Source organism: Artemia sp. Qi Xiang Cuo, chromosome 4 (assembly GCF_049724085.1).
Source record: "Artemia sp. Qi Xiang Cuo chromosome 4, ASM4972408v1, whole genome shotgun sequence".
NCBI lineage: Eukaryota > Metazoa > Arthropoda > Branchiopoda > Anostraca > Artemiidae > Artemia > Artemia sp. Qi Xiang Cuo.
The window spans coordinates 70,340,037-70,352,171 of NC_142797.1; the positions used below are offsets into that span (position 1 = coordinate 70,340,037).

The window sequence follows — 12,135 nt, forward strand, 5'->3', positions numbered from 1 at the left end:
CCCTCCTTAATATTTTCTATGTGTGTATATACATAGAATGTGTGTAATTATTTTGTGTACCATCATGGAAAAAGTAGGGTAGCAAAGTAGAAATACTATTTGGCAGTTTTCAAATTTGTTGGCAGATTTTGTCTGAAAATACCATTTTACATATAAAAATACTTTTTGCACAAAGAAAAGCTGTCAAAATACAAGTTGTGTTGCTAAAGTGTCCGCAGCTTTTGGAATTCTGTCGAATTCTGATACTGGCAGCTATGGAACTTTGTTTATACCTGTTTTTGTGTAATATTTTCGTATTTGCACAAAATCAAAAATAGCTTGATATGTCAAAAGGGTTTTCTTTTCGAATATCCGGAGTTTACTAAGGGTAGGGGGAATCAGGGCCAGATCGAGTAGGTGCGGGGCCTAGTTGGAATTTTTTGCAGGGATCTATGTATATTTTAAGTACATCAATAAAATTCAAATTCAGATATATATAATATATATATATATATATATATAACAATAAGTATATATATACTTATTGTATATATATACATATATATATGTATATATATATATATATATATATGTATATATATATATATATATATATATATATATATATATATATATATATATATATATATAGTATATATATATATATCTGATGACCATGGACCTTCAGATAGGTAAATTTCTACACAAATGAAAATGTTGACAATGCAAAACTTTTATTGAATATGATTTTACACAATCAAATGTGATTACATGAATTTACTTGTCACATATGATTACATTAATTCAAATAGGGGTTTTAAACCTCCCCCCCCCCCCCAAATGTTTGTCTGACTCGTAAAAACATAACAAAAATGAATATAAAACAAATTTTGATATGTTTTTAAAGTTTTTTTTGTAACCCCTCCCCCCCCCCCCACAAAAAAAAATCCTGGATACAGCCCTGCGTTGCTCTAGCATTATCCGATAAAATTTGAACATTTAAAGGGAATTTTCAAAAAACTTCGGAGTAAAAATTAATTTCAAAATAATAATAATAATAATAAAAGCCTCCGTGATCTTTCTTCTGGTAGAAAATACAACTTTTCCCATTTTTCTAGATAGAAGCCTGAAACGTCTACGTTTTGGTTATCTGATAAGTGAATCTGATGGTGTAATTTCCATTGACAACTCCTTCGATACGAAGTGCCCTGGTCTAAAAAAGAAAAATAATAATAATACATTGTACCCGCATCGATCTTTACTATAAAAATGTCAAGCCTTCCAGTCACTTTCGTCTATTAAAAAGTGCACTAGCCCTTTGAATTTCAAATCGAATGAGTCCTTTTTGAGTTTCTACGACAAAGTTTTCTATAAACACCTTATATGCCCCCCAGGGCATAAAGTAAAACCCTTGCCCTGAGGGCTGTGAGGGGGTTGTCATCATTAAAGACCTAATTTCTAGAACTTTTAGCTACGTTAAACAAAGTGGCTATGTCAAAATTTTGATTGGATGTGTTTGGGGAAATGGTGGGCGTGAAAGGTGTGTTTGTTGCTCTCCAATCACTCAACTATTAAAAAAGGCACTAGCCCTTTCAATTTCAGATCGAATGAACCCTTTTGAAGTTTCTACGACAACACTTTCAATAAAACCTTATATGCCCCCAGGGCATAACTTACAACCCTTGCCCTGAGGGCTGGGGGGGGGGGGTCATCCTCAAAGACCTTATTTCCAGAATTTTTAACTATGTTGAACAAAATGGATATCTCAAAATTTTGTTTGGATTTGTGTGGGGAAACGGTGGGCATGAGAGGGGGGTTAGTTGCTTCTAATCACTTTCGACTATTAAAAAGGGCACTTGCCCTTTGAATTTCCAGTCGAATGAGCCTTTTTTGAAGTTTATACGACAACGCTTTCTATAAAAACCTTATATGCCCCCAGGGCATAACTTACAACCCTTGCCCTGAGGGCTGTGGGGGAGTGTCCTCCTCAAAAACATAATTTCTATCTAAAAATAAACTACGGTGAACAAAATGGCTATCTTAAAATTTTAATTGGATGTGTTTGGGGAACTGGTGGGCGTGGAAGGGGTGTTAGTTACCTTCCAATCACTTTCGACTATTAAAAAGGGCACTAGCCATTCAAATTTTCAATCGAATGTGCCCTTTTCCAAGTTCCTACGACAACTACTTCGATAGAAAGCGCCCTGGTCTAAAGGAAAAAAAAATAATAATGATAAATAATGCATTGTGCCAACATCGTTCTTTACTTAGGCAGCGCTATTGCGCTGCCTATGATATGGTATATATTATATTATAATAAACACATTAATAAATCTCATCCAGCAATACAGACTTAAAATAAACATATTTTTAATTATTGGAATTATTCATAATTTATCCATTGTCATCAAAAGAAGTTTGCTTTAAATTTCAAACATTTTTTTGTTCACTTTGATGGTAAAGTGGGGCTCTTTCAAATGTGTAGCCCGATTGGGCCCAATTGCTTTTTATCCCCGACCATAGAAAACCATGTAAATATATCTTGTTTAAGTTATAATGCAAAGGCATAAGTCAGCTGTAGATTTTAGGGAAGTGCTATTTTGCATGTATCAGATAAATTGAGGCAACAGCATGCAACCTGCAGGGGTTCCTGTATGAAAATTAAGCTGACGTGTCTGTAGTATTGAAAAAGAGTTGGTCATTTCCCATGAATTCCTACTCTTTATCCTCTGTCAAGAAACACTATTGGTGGCTTTAATTTATCCAGTACTATCCTTTTAAGAAAAAAGAAGTATCCAGCAATATCCGCTGAAGTAATAAAGGGTTATTACAGAATTTTCATTTAGAGAGAAATTCAATCTGCCATGAAAAAGGTTTTTACCAAATAAGCACAAAAGTTGTTTTTTGTCCTAAAAATATGAAAGGGAATGAGTTATTTATTATCAAGCACGGTTGCAAGTTCTATATTTCTTAGTCCTTTAAGGAGGATTTCAGTGTCAACCTTGTGAGAGGCCTCGAGGAAATTCTTTCATCATAAATGCATGGAAATTCCACACCCTCTTTTTCCAAATTTGAAAAATTAATTTTTCAAAGACTTGTCTGTTGCATGACTGGCCTCTGAAATGTATGCTAAGCAACACTTCACGTTTTTTTAGACTTTGAAATTTCCCTATTCCTAAAAAAAATAATATTTTTTGATAATCTGACTAGAGCCTTAATCTCGGTTTTGTATTTAAAAAAAAAAAAAAAAAAAAAAAAAAAACTTAACCGAAAATACAGATCAACCCAAATAACAATTATAGCAATGGAATGGTGCTGTTTGATTTTTATCTCATGATTATAAACCGTGTATCTACAGAGCAGATGACAGAAATTTATAAGAGAAAATAGTAGTAAAATGTAAAATGTACACAGGAAAATGTAAGTAAAACCCAACTAAGCGATTCTTGTTCTCAAATTCTGTTAGTTAGTTTTCTCTGTTATTATTACATTACCATAAAGACCATGTCGTCAAAAGGGAGCAAATTGAATGAAATAGTTGTAAAGTGTGAAGGAATCGTAAAAAGGAAACCTGGAGAGCTACTACTGGCCTTTCAGGGGTAATCTTATGTGATGTTACAAAATGTCTCCGGAATATTGAAGTTGGGACAACATTATGGAAATTTGTGAGTAAGGTCTTAATTTTTCTTGATATTTTACTAGTAATAACGGGCATGCAGACGAAAAAATAAAACGAGAGAAAGAAATGAGGTAAATGAAGATGATAAAATGAGAAAAGTAAAAAAATAAAGAAATAGGCATAAATGTTTCGTCTCTACAGTTGGCAATTCTCAGCTGACAAATTATCCTAACATTAAAGAATTAAAACGTCATAAAATGAAATACATGCTGATAATTTGGGGAAAGTAGTGTCCCCGAGTTAAGAATTAGGTTTCATTTAAATGCACATACCTTTGCATGTTGCGGGTGTATTATTTTTTGCATGGAATTGTACTTGAAATTTCTCAAGCTACTGTCACCTGTTGAGGAAAAAAGTTGCACGTTGCTTTTGTGGTTTTAGACGATTTTCTGATGATGGGGCCCTCTTCAGACGAACCTGCTGCAGCTACTGATTTTGGTGATTTTGATTTTGGATCTCAACCACAGAATGAGGAATTAGAAGATAATTTCTGTAAGCATGTTCTTCTTTCTTCTTTTTTTTATCTTCCTATTCTACGCTTTATTCTCTGCTTTGCAAGTTTTTATTCTTTTTTGTGTAAATAATTTCTGTGAACACACTGACTAAGCATGAAAAAACGAGAAAACTCAGCACGGAAATTCAAAGCCACTGAAAATGGAGAGAAAAGTAGAAATATTGTGGTTGAGACCTCCACTCAACAGTCTTCTGTATCTTGAGAAGGGGCCTCTTTTAGTTTCACATCGGTTTTGGTGTTTGTGTTTTTATATTATCCTGTGGTATTTTATCTGTGTCAATATTATCCTTAATTCTGCACTGAGAACGGTTTTTGCTAGCTGTAATTTTCCTCGTCTTTTTCATCATTACGTTTCCTTGCTTTTCTACATATTTTGAGGTCATTGTTGACCACTAGACTGGTGAAGGAGCAAGACTGTCCAACAAATTGGCTTCGTGCGTCAAATTTAACCTCCAGAGAATCTCTGTGATTTCAAAATTTTAATTTCAAAATTCAAAACTTGAAAATTTATTCAAGTGAAACTGTTTTGGGGTTTAGTTCCTTCAGGGATTTTTCTCTTATTTCAAAGTCTACCATGTCAGGAAATTGGGATAGTTTAGTTTTTTGGGGGAGCTTTTTGTATCTACTCCTCTCATCTTTTATACGCTGCTGATTCAACGCGTGACTTTTAAGATATTGACTTGGCACAATTGGTGTGGCCCGATTTTTTCACACCTTTCTCACCTAACTTTCATTTATCCCGTGGAAATATATTGGTTCTGAACACAGTCCCCTTCTTACATCTTCTGAAAAGTGCTTCCCTCCAAAAAAAAATTCTCTTGGGGGGTCTGAAATGTCAAAAATGAATTTTAGAGTAATCATTTTTAGAGTTTTTAATGGGTCTTATTGGAAAAAAAAATATTCTTTATCGGAATATTCTAAATTCCATTTGCAAATGTGTCGTTATATAGAGCATAATTGGCTGAAAATCTGATTACCTGCATATCTGAACTTTTTTTTAAAATTAGTCTATGTTTAAGGTTACTGAACAAACTTGTCATTTTCATAGAAATATTGAACCAAAAATCTAAAGAAACTCCTATTTTTAATAGTTTTCAGTAATTTCCTAACTTTTTTTGCAAACATCTTTTAACACTCCCTAGTCTAAGGGGCCCGATACCTGTCATAAGTGGTGTCCAAGGTAGATGAGTCTTAAAGGAACCAGTCCAAGATTTAAAGATTTTGTAGTCTAAGCATAGGGATTTGGTACTTCTGTCTAATTTCTTTCATTTGAACAAAATCGACAAATGACATTTCAAAACGAATAGCTTGCATATGTTACCGTGAGTGTCTGAAATCTGGTTAATGTTCAATGGGTTTATTAACAAATGAAAAGAATAAATCATACATAATCAAAATACTCAGTCCATTCCTGGACGCCGAGAACCAAAATCATTACAATTTAACATAATACGCAGAATGGTCACCGCTCCTAATCCCAGACATTGCCATACCCCTCATTTACCAAATAACTAAAACTATTACCTTCCCGTTCCTTACCCTCAGGAGAAACCTCCCCGTCATATTTAAAAATCATACATTTGTAATTTAAAGTTACTACTTACATTTAATTCTTTTTTTTTCTTTTTTTTTATATATTAACTATTCATTTGTAATGCTATTAAATGATTTTTTACTCTTTTTTTAAATGATGCGAGGGAGCTCCTACCTCTCAGCTCTTCTGGGATCAGGTTCCATATCTTTGCACAAGCTACGTTAGGAGCGAAATCTGATCGCACGGTCGAGGTGAGGGGCAAATGGAGGTTTGATGATGATAGGGTATGCAAATTATGCTGGTCTGAAATAGATCGAAATAATCTTTTAAACGCAGATGGCAGCTCTCCAGCTAAAAACTTGAACACAAAGGTCGAGCAGGATAATTGATGCAGGGACCCTAATGACAAATGCTCTTCATTTTTTCTAATTAATATCAGGCATCGTTGATGAATCGAATTCAGTTTTCGCAGGTGGGATTTAAAAGTTGATTGCCAGATCATTGCACAATACTAGAAATGGGGTTTTATAAGAGCGTTGTACAGGAGGACCAGCGTTTTCTGCGGCAAAGCGCTTTTCAGTTTTTTTTTTATTATTCCAAAATTCCGGGATAGCTTCAACTCTACTGCTTGAATGGTGTACGAATGATAGGTTCTCATCGAGGAGGATTCCTAGGTATTTTGCAAAATGCTTTTCTGGCCGACTAATCACACCTCTGGATGTCTGGATACCACATATCTCCGGATGGACACTTCCCACCCGGGAAAAAAATAGAACGCAAGATTTCTCAACATTAATAACAAGTCGGTTAGCATCCATCCAGAGATACGTCCCCTCCAGAACCTCCCTTAGTTTGGATATGAGCGTTGTCTTATCTGGTTCACAGAAACAAAGCGGGGTGTCATCGGTAAAGGCCACGAGCTCATCATCTTCACCTTCGGACTGGAGGGAGTTTTCATCCTGGCACAAGTTACAGCAGCGAAGATATGTTCGTGCCGGGTTCAGCACTCGACTCGGATCGTTAAAATGGATCAGGAAAAGTAATGATCCTAATATTGAGCCTTGGGGACACCGCAGTTAACGAGCACATCGTTTCCAGGATCTTCTCCCAAATAAATGCTGCGGTCCCTCAGATATGATCTGAACCAATCCGGAGCTTCACCTCTTATTTCAATATTTTCCAGTTTCCCGAGGAGAATTGAATGGTACATGCTATCAAATGCTTTCCTGATATCAAGCAGAACCGCTGCAGGTAGTAGACCAGAATCCAAAGCTTTGTTTATCCATAAACTTAACGCCGTTAGTGCATCCTGTGTGGTTAATGTCGATATTCATCGGTGAATGTTCAAAATTCATTTTTCTCTGCTTGGATTCAATTAGCTTGGCGAGTCAGCTTTTTCAGTCTTAGGCAGGCTGTGATGGTAAGTTAGGTTAGACTATGTTAGGTTAAATTTGTTATAAATATCAGAAATGGGTTAAAACCCTAAGCTAAGGTAACCTAACCAAACCTTATCTAACCTAAACTGTTGTCATCATCAAACCTTGCATTAAACTGAAAAAGTTGACTAGCAACGCTGACTAAATCCAAGGAGAAAAAAAAAGGATTTTAGACATTCAACGGTGAGTGTCAACATTCACTATTTTCGGAGATTCACGATAACATATACATGAAAACACACTGTATTTCATGATATATCCCCGCTCAGGATTGCCATACGCTTCACCCATAGCCTGTTTTTTCTATTGCTAAATGACGCCTGGATCTGTTAAATGACCGTCAAGTGTAAGAACACCGGATGGCAGAATGCGTTTTTGTTCGTAGTCATTGGCTGGCAGGTCTTTGTGTCTTCCCTTCTTCCTCGGATTTCAAGATCTGTTTCATTAAACCTAGTAATTTCTTGATTTTTTTATATTTTTATATATTATTTTATTTAGACTTTGCTCTCGAAGGAAACTTCAGCATGTGTTTTTGTACTCAAATGAGTTGCTTCAGATAATTAATTTGTGTCAAGGAATTTGTTTTTAAACACCCAAAAAGTTAATGAAAAGACTAATTTTTTCCCTTAATTCTGGCTTCATTTTCTCCTGCTCTTAAAAATGTTAAGTTATTCTTGTATCGAAAAGAAGCACAATAAAGTGCTTTAATTTTTTTGTTTATATATATATATATATATATATATATATATATATATATATATATATATATATATATATATATATATATATATATATATATATATATATATATATATATATATATATATATATATATATATATATATATATATATATATATATATATATATATATATATATATATACATATATATACATATATACTAATCCAACACAAAGGTATGTTTTCATGGCTACAAAACAAAATGGAATGAATGGTTTCTCTAAAATGAGCAAAAACAGTATAACATTTTCAAATTTCATTTAAACGATTTTACAATGTTCAAACACATACTCCCAAATTTATTTATTAGGGGACACAATATTTTTTCTTTTTTTTTGGGGGGGGGGGCTTATTGAAGCCTTCCTCCCTTTTCCGCATACATGCCTGAGTATTTCTTCTAATTTGTTTATGCTTCGCTCTTATATTTTTATATCTTTATTTCTAACGCACAGATGCAGAGGCTGTGTCTCAACAAGAGACAGAGGATACTCCGAGAGAGGTCATGACTGATGAAGGTGAGAAAGAAGTGTTAGTTGAAAATACGGTTGAGCTCTGCCCAATCACATCCTTAAATGCTATAAATTAAACCCTAATTGTATCTTTGAACTTCTTTATACCCGTAAAACTGGATTTTAACGTTTTGTTTTTGACCCAGTTCTCTTTTGATTGTACAATTCGTTGAATTATTTTTTTAAAATTCAAAAATTCTTTTCCTATAATAGCATGTGTCTGTTATTTATTTATTTGTGAATTGTAGCTTTTTGCTTTTTGGCTAGTGGGTATCGCTACTTTTTTTTACTTTGATTTTTGTATTTAGACTAGTTTGAAGACATTCCTAGAGCCTTCTTACTTTGGTTTTTGTATGTAGACTAGTTTGAAGACAGTCGTAGAACTTTTTTTTTTACTTTGATTTTTGTATGTAGACTAGTTTGAAGACAGTCCTAGAGATTCTTTTTTTTTTTACTTTGATTTCTATATGTTATTCATTTTGAAGACAGTCCTAGAGCTTTTTTTTACTTTTGTTTTTGTATGTAGACTAGTTTGAAGACAGTCGTAGAGCTTTTAGGGTGAATTAGAAAAGGTGGAGCATGCGTACAAGTACTATTCCTATCGAAATAATTTTTATGCTCTCAACTTTTTTGATTATATGAGCTAGTATCAGTATTCATGTAGACGTTCCCACACAAAAAAGAGATACACATGACATAGCTATTGGCCCCGTTGTATAGATTGATGATTTCTGAGAAATATCGAACTTCCGGAATAGCAAAATCTCTAGTTCCTTCCCTTTTTTTCCTTTCTTTACTCTGTCCAAAACATATTACTGGTTATCGTTTTCAAAGCAACCATACCGCTTCTGAAAATTGCTAAACATATTATTGATTACTTAAATTTTCAGAACATACTATTGGTTATCATTTTTCAATGCAAACTCACAGCTTCTTAAAATTGCTTAAAATTGCAAAACATGCAAAACGTATTATTTGTTATGATTTTCAATGCAACCTCACAGCTTCTTAAGACTACTAAAAAGGAAAGGCTCGTTTTCTGTCAGGAATTCATTTTGGTCTAGATGGTCATGGCCTTGATTAGGCCCTATTCACAACGAGTTTTACTAATACGAAGATTTAAGCCAATCATAACTTTTCAGCCAATCAAAAAAAAAATCTCATGAAAAATCTTATTGGCTCAAATTAGTGCTAGCTAAATCTCAGTATTAGTAAAATATTATTGTGAGTGGGTCATTGGAAAATTTAATTCACGCTCGACCAAGTAAAACATTGGAAAAAGCAACCGTCTGAAATTTCAACGTTTGTAAATCTCTGAAATCTTGCCTCTAAGAGATTAAGTTCTGGGGGATGGTTTTAAATTCAGAATCAACCCAACACGGGTTTAAAATTAATGCAATTAATGTAAAAAATAATTTGGCAATTTTAACTGTTGAAAAATAACCCCCCCACGCCCTCTTTTCCCCAAATGTATTGATAAGAGTACGTAGGCTAGTCTGACTGGAACATCTGACTGGTTTTTGTCAGAAATGGTATTTTGTTTTAATTTTACCGTTTGTTATTTATAGAAGGCAGTACATGCAGCGATTTCCTTTCAAATGAGCCCAAAACATCACTATGATGTTTCAGTGCCCCACAAGTGGTGACAAAAATAAATTGTGCCAGCCAAAGCTCAGTATTAGTAAAATATCATTGTGAGTTGACCTTTCGAAGTTTAATTCTTACTCGACCAAGTAATTGGCCTAACCAAGTACTACGCTGGGTTTTGATTGACGGATGGCAAAGTTTTGCTTTTCCTTTTTCTATAAAATAACCGAAAAGTGATTTTTATCTTTTTTTTTTTTTTGGTGAGGTGAAAAGGGAGGTCAAAATCTAGTTTTAGCTCATCCTAAGGAACATTTTGAGGCTTGGTTGCTTTAAGATGTAGTACTTTAGTAGCCATTTGCACAAGGGGTTATTATATTTCAGTTGGTGCAACTTGTAAAGTTTAATAGAAATACTTTTGGTCATAGTAATTTACAAATGTGAGGAGTTCTTAGTTGTGCCTTTTCTGCCAATGAGTACTATCAGCATAAGCAGAGTTCTTTTCTTTGTATAATAAGAGAGCTCCATTTTCAAAAATTGTTTGTAGTTGTATGATTACTTAATTAACTAACTTTGTTCCTTCTACAAATGTTGGCAAGACGAAACTTCCTGTTGTTATATACCCTTTTGCCACAAATTTTTCCCTTGTTGTAATTACGAAGCTTATACTACTAATGCGAATTAAATGCTCAAACTGAACTCTCTCTCTCTCTCTCTCTCTCTCTCTCTCTCTCTCTCTCTCTCTCTCTCTCTCTCTCTCTCTCTCTCTCTCTCTCTCTCTCTCTCTATTCCTTCTCTTTTTTCCTTTTTCTCCAAGATTTTTGTTTTGTTTTTAGTTCTGGTCGTTTTCCTTTCTTCTTTTTTTGCTGTAAAGAATTATGTAATTTTACTCTCAAATTCCACAGTTTCAACTGCGCCATCTGCTGCTCCCACTGCAGCGCCACGAGCTATAAGTCCATCCCTATTTTCACAACCTGCACCAAAAGAAGAGCCAGAAAAAATTCGTAAATGGCGAGAAGAATATCAAAAGAAGCTGGAAGAAAAAGACAAAGAAGAGGAACGGAAAATAAAGGAATTGAAAGAGCAAGCAAAGCGAGAACTTGATGAATGGTACAACTATCACGAAGAAGCCATGTCTAAAACCAAATCTGTGAACAGGTATGAGAAAAATAAAGAAATGACACAACATGTCCACTGTGCTGTTCATACTCCCATACTTACCGGTTTACCGTGACAATATTTGTTGAAAATCTTATGGTCAAAAATCACATCTCACAATCTACTGATTAATATGGATGCGCGCAATATTGCCGATTCCAACGAAATTTTGGTTTTTGAAATCTAAAAACCTTCTAAGGGACCGATACCTGTCATAAGTGGTGTCCAAGGTAGATTAGTCTTAAAGGAACCGGTACAAAATTTAAAGATTGTGCAGTCTAAGCATAGGGATATATCGATAAATGGCATTTCAAAACGTATAGCTTTTGTATGTTACCATGAGTGTCCGAAATCATAGGCAGCGCAATAGCGCTGCCTATGTAAAGAACGATGTGGGTACTGTTTTATTTATTTTTCCTCCATACCCGGGCACTTCGTATCGAAGGAGTTGTCGTAGAAACTTCGAAAAGGGCTCATTAGATTGGAAATTGGAGTGGCTAGTGCCCTTTTTAATAGTCGAAAGTGATTGTAAGGCAACTAACGCCCCTTCCACGCCCACCATTTCCCGAAAGACATCCAATCCAAATTTTGAGATAGCCATTTGGTTCAGCGTAGTTGATTTCCTGATAGAAATTATGTTTTTGAGGAGGCTACTCCCCCATAGCTCTCGGTATGAGCGTTGTAAATTTTGTCCTGGGGGCATATACGGTTTTTATAGAAGGCATTGTCGTAGAAACTTCAAAAAAGGCTCTTTCGATTGTAAATTCAAAAGACTAATGTGCTCTTTTTAATAGTCGAAAGTGATTGGAGGGCGCCTAGCCCCCCCCCCCTCACGCCCATCATTTCCCCCAACACATCCAATCAAAATTTTGAGATAGCCATTTTGTTCAGCGTAGTTGATTTCGGGATAGAAAATATGTTTTTGAGAAGGACACTCCCCCACAACCCTCGGGGCAAGGGTTTTAAGTTATGCCCTGGGGCATATAAGGTTTTTATAGAA

At 34.7% G+C, this 12,135-nt stretch overlaps 1 protein-coding gene across 4 annotated transcripts in view; it reads left to right on the plus strand.

Annotated features, from left to right (window-relative positions):
• Clc (clathrin light chain) overlaps positions 1 to 12,135 on the plus strand; it is a 49,208-nt gene that overhangs the window by 14,863 nt on the left and 22,210 nt on the right. For 3 of the 4 annotated variants that reach the window (XM_089088510.1, XM_089088512.1, XM_089088511.1), the window contains exons 3-4: positions 4,040 to 4,150; positions 10,883 to 11,135. In XM_089088510.1, coding sequence (XP_088944636.1) covers positions 4,040 to 4,150; positions 10,883 to 11,135 — 364 coding nt within the window. The remainder of the gene's footprint in view (positions 1 to 4,039; positions 4,151 to 10,882; positions 11,136 to 12,135) is intronic. The other variant, XM_089088513.1, reaches the window with a different exon arrangement.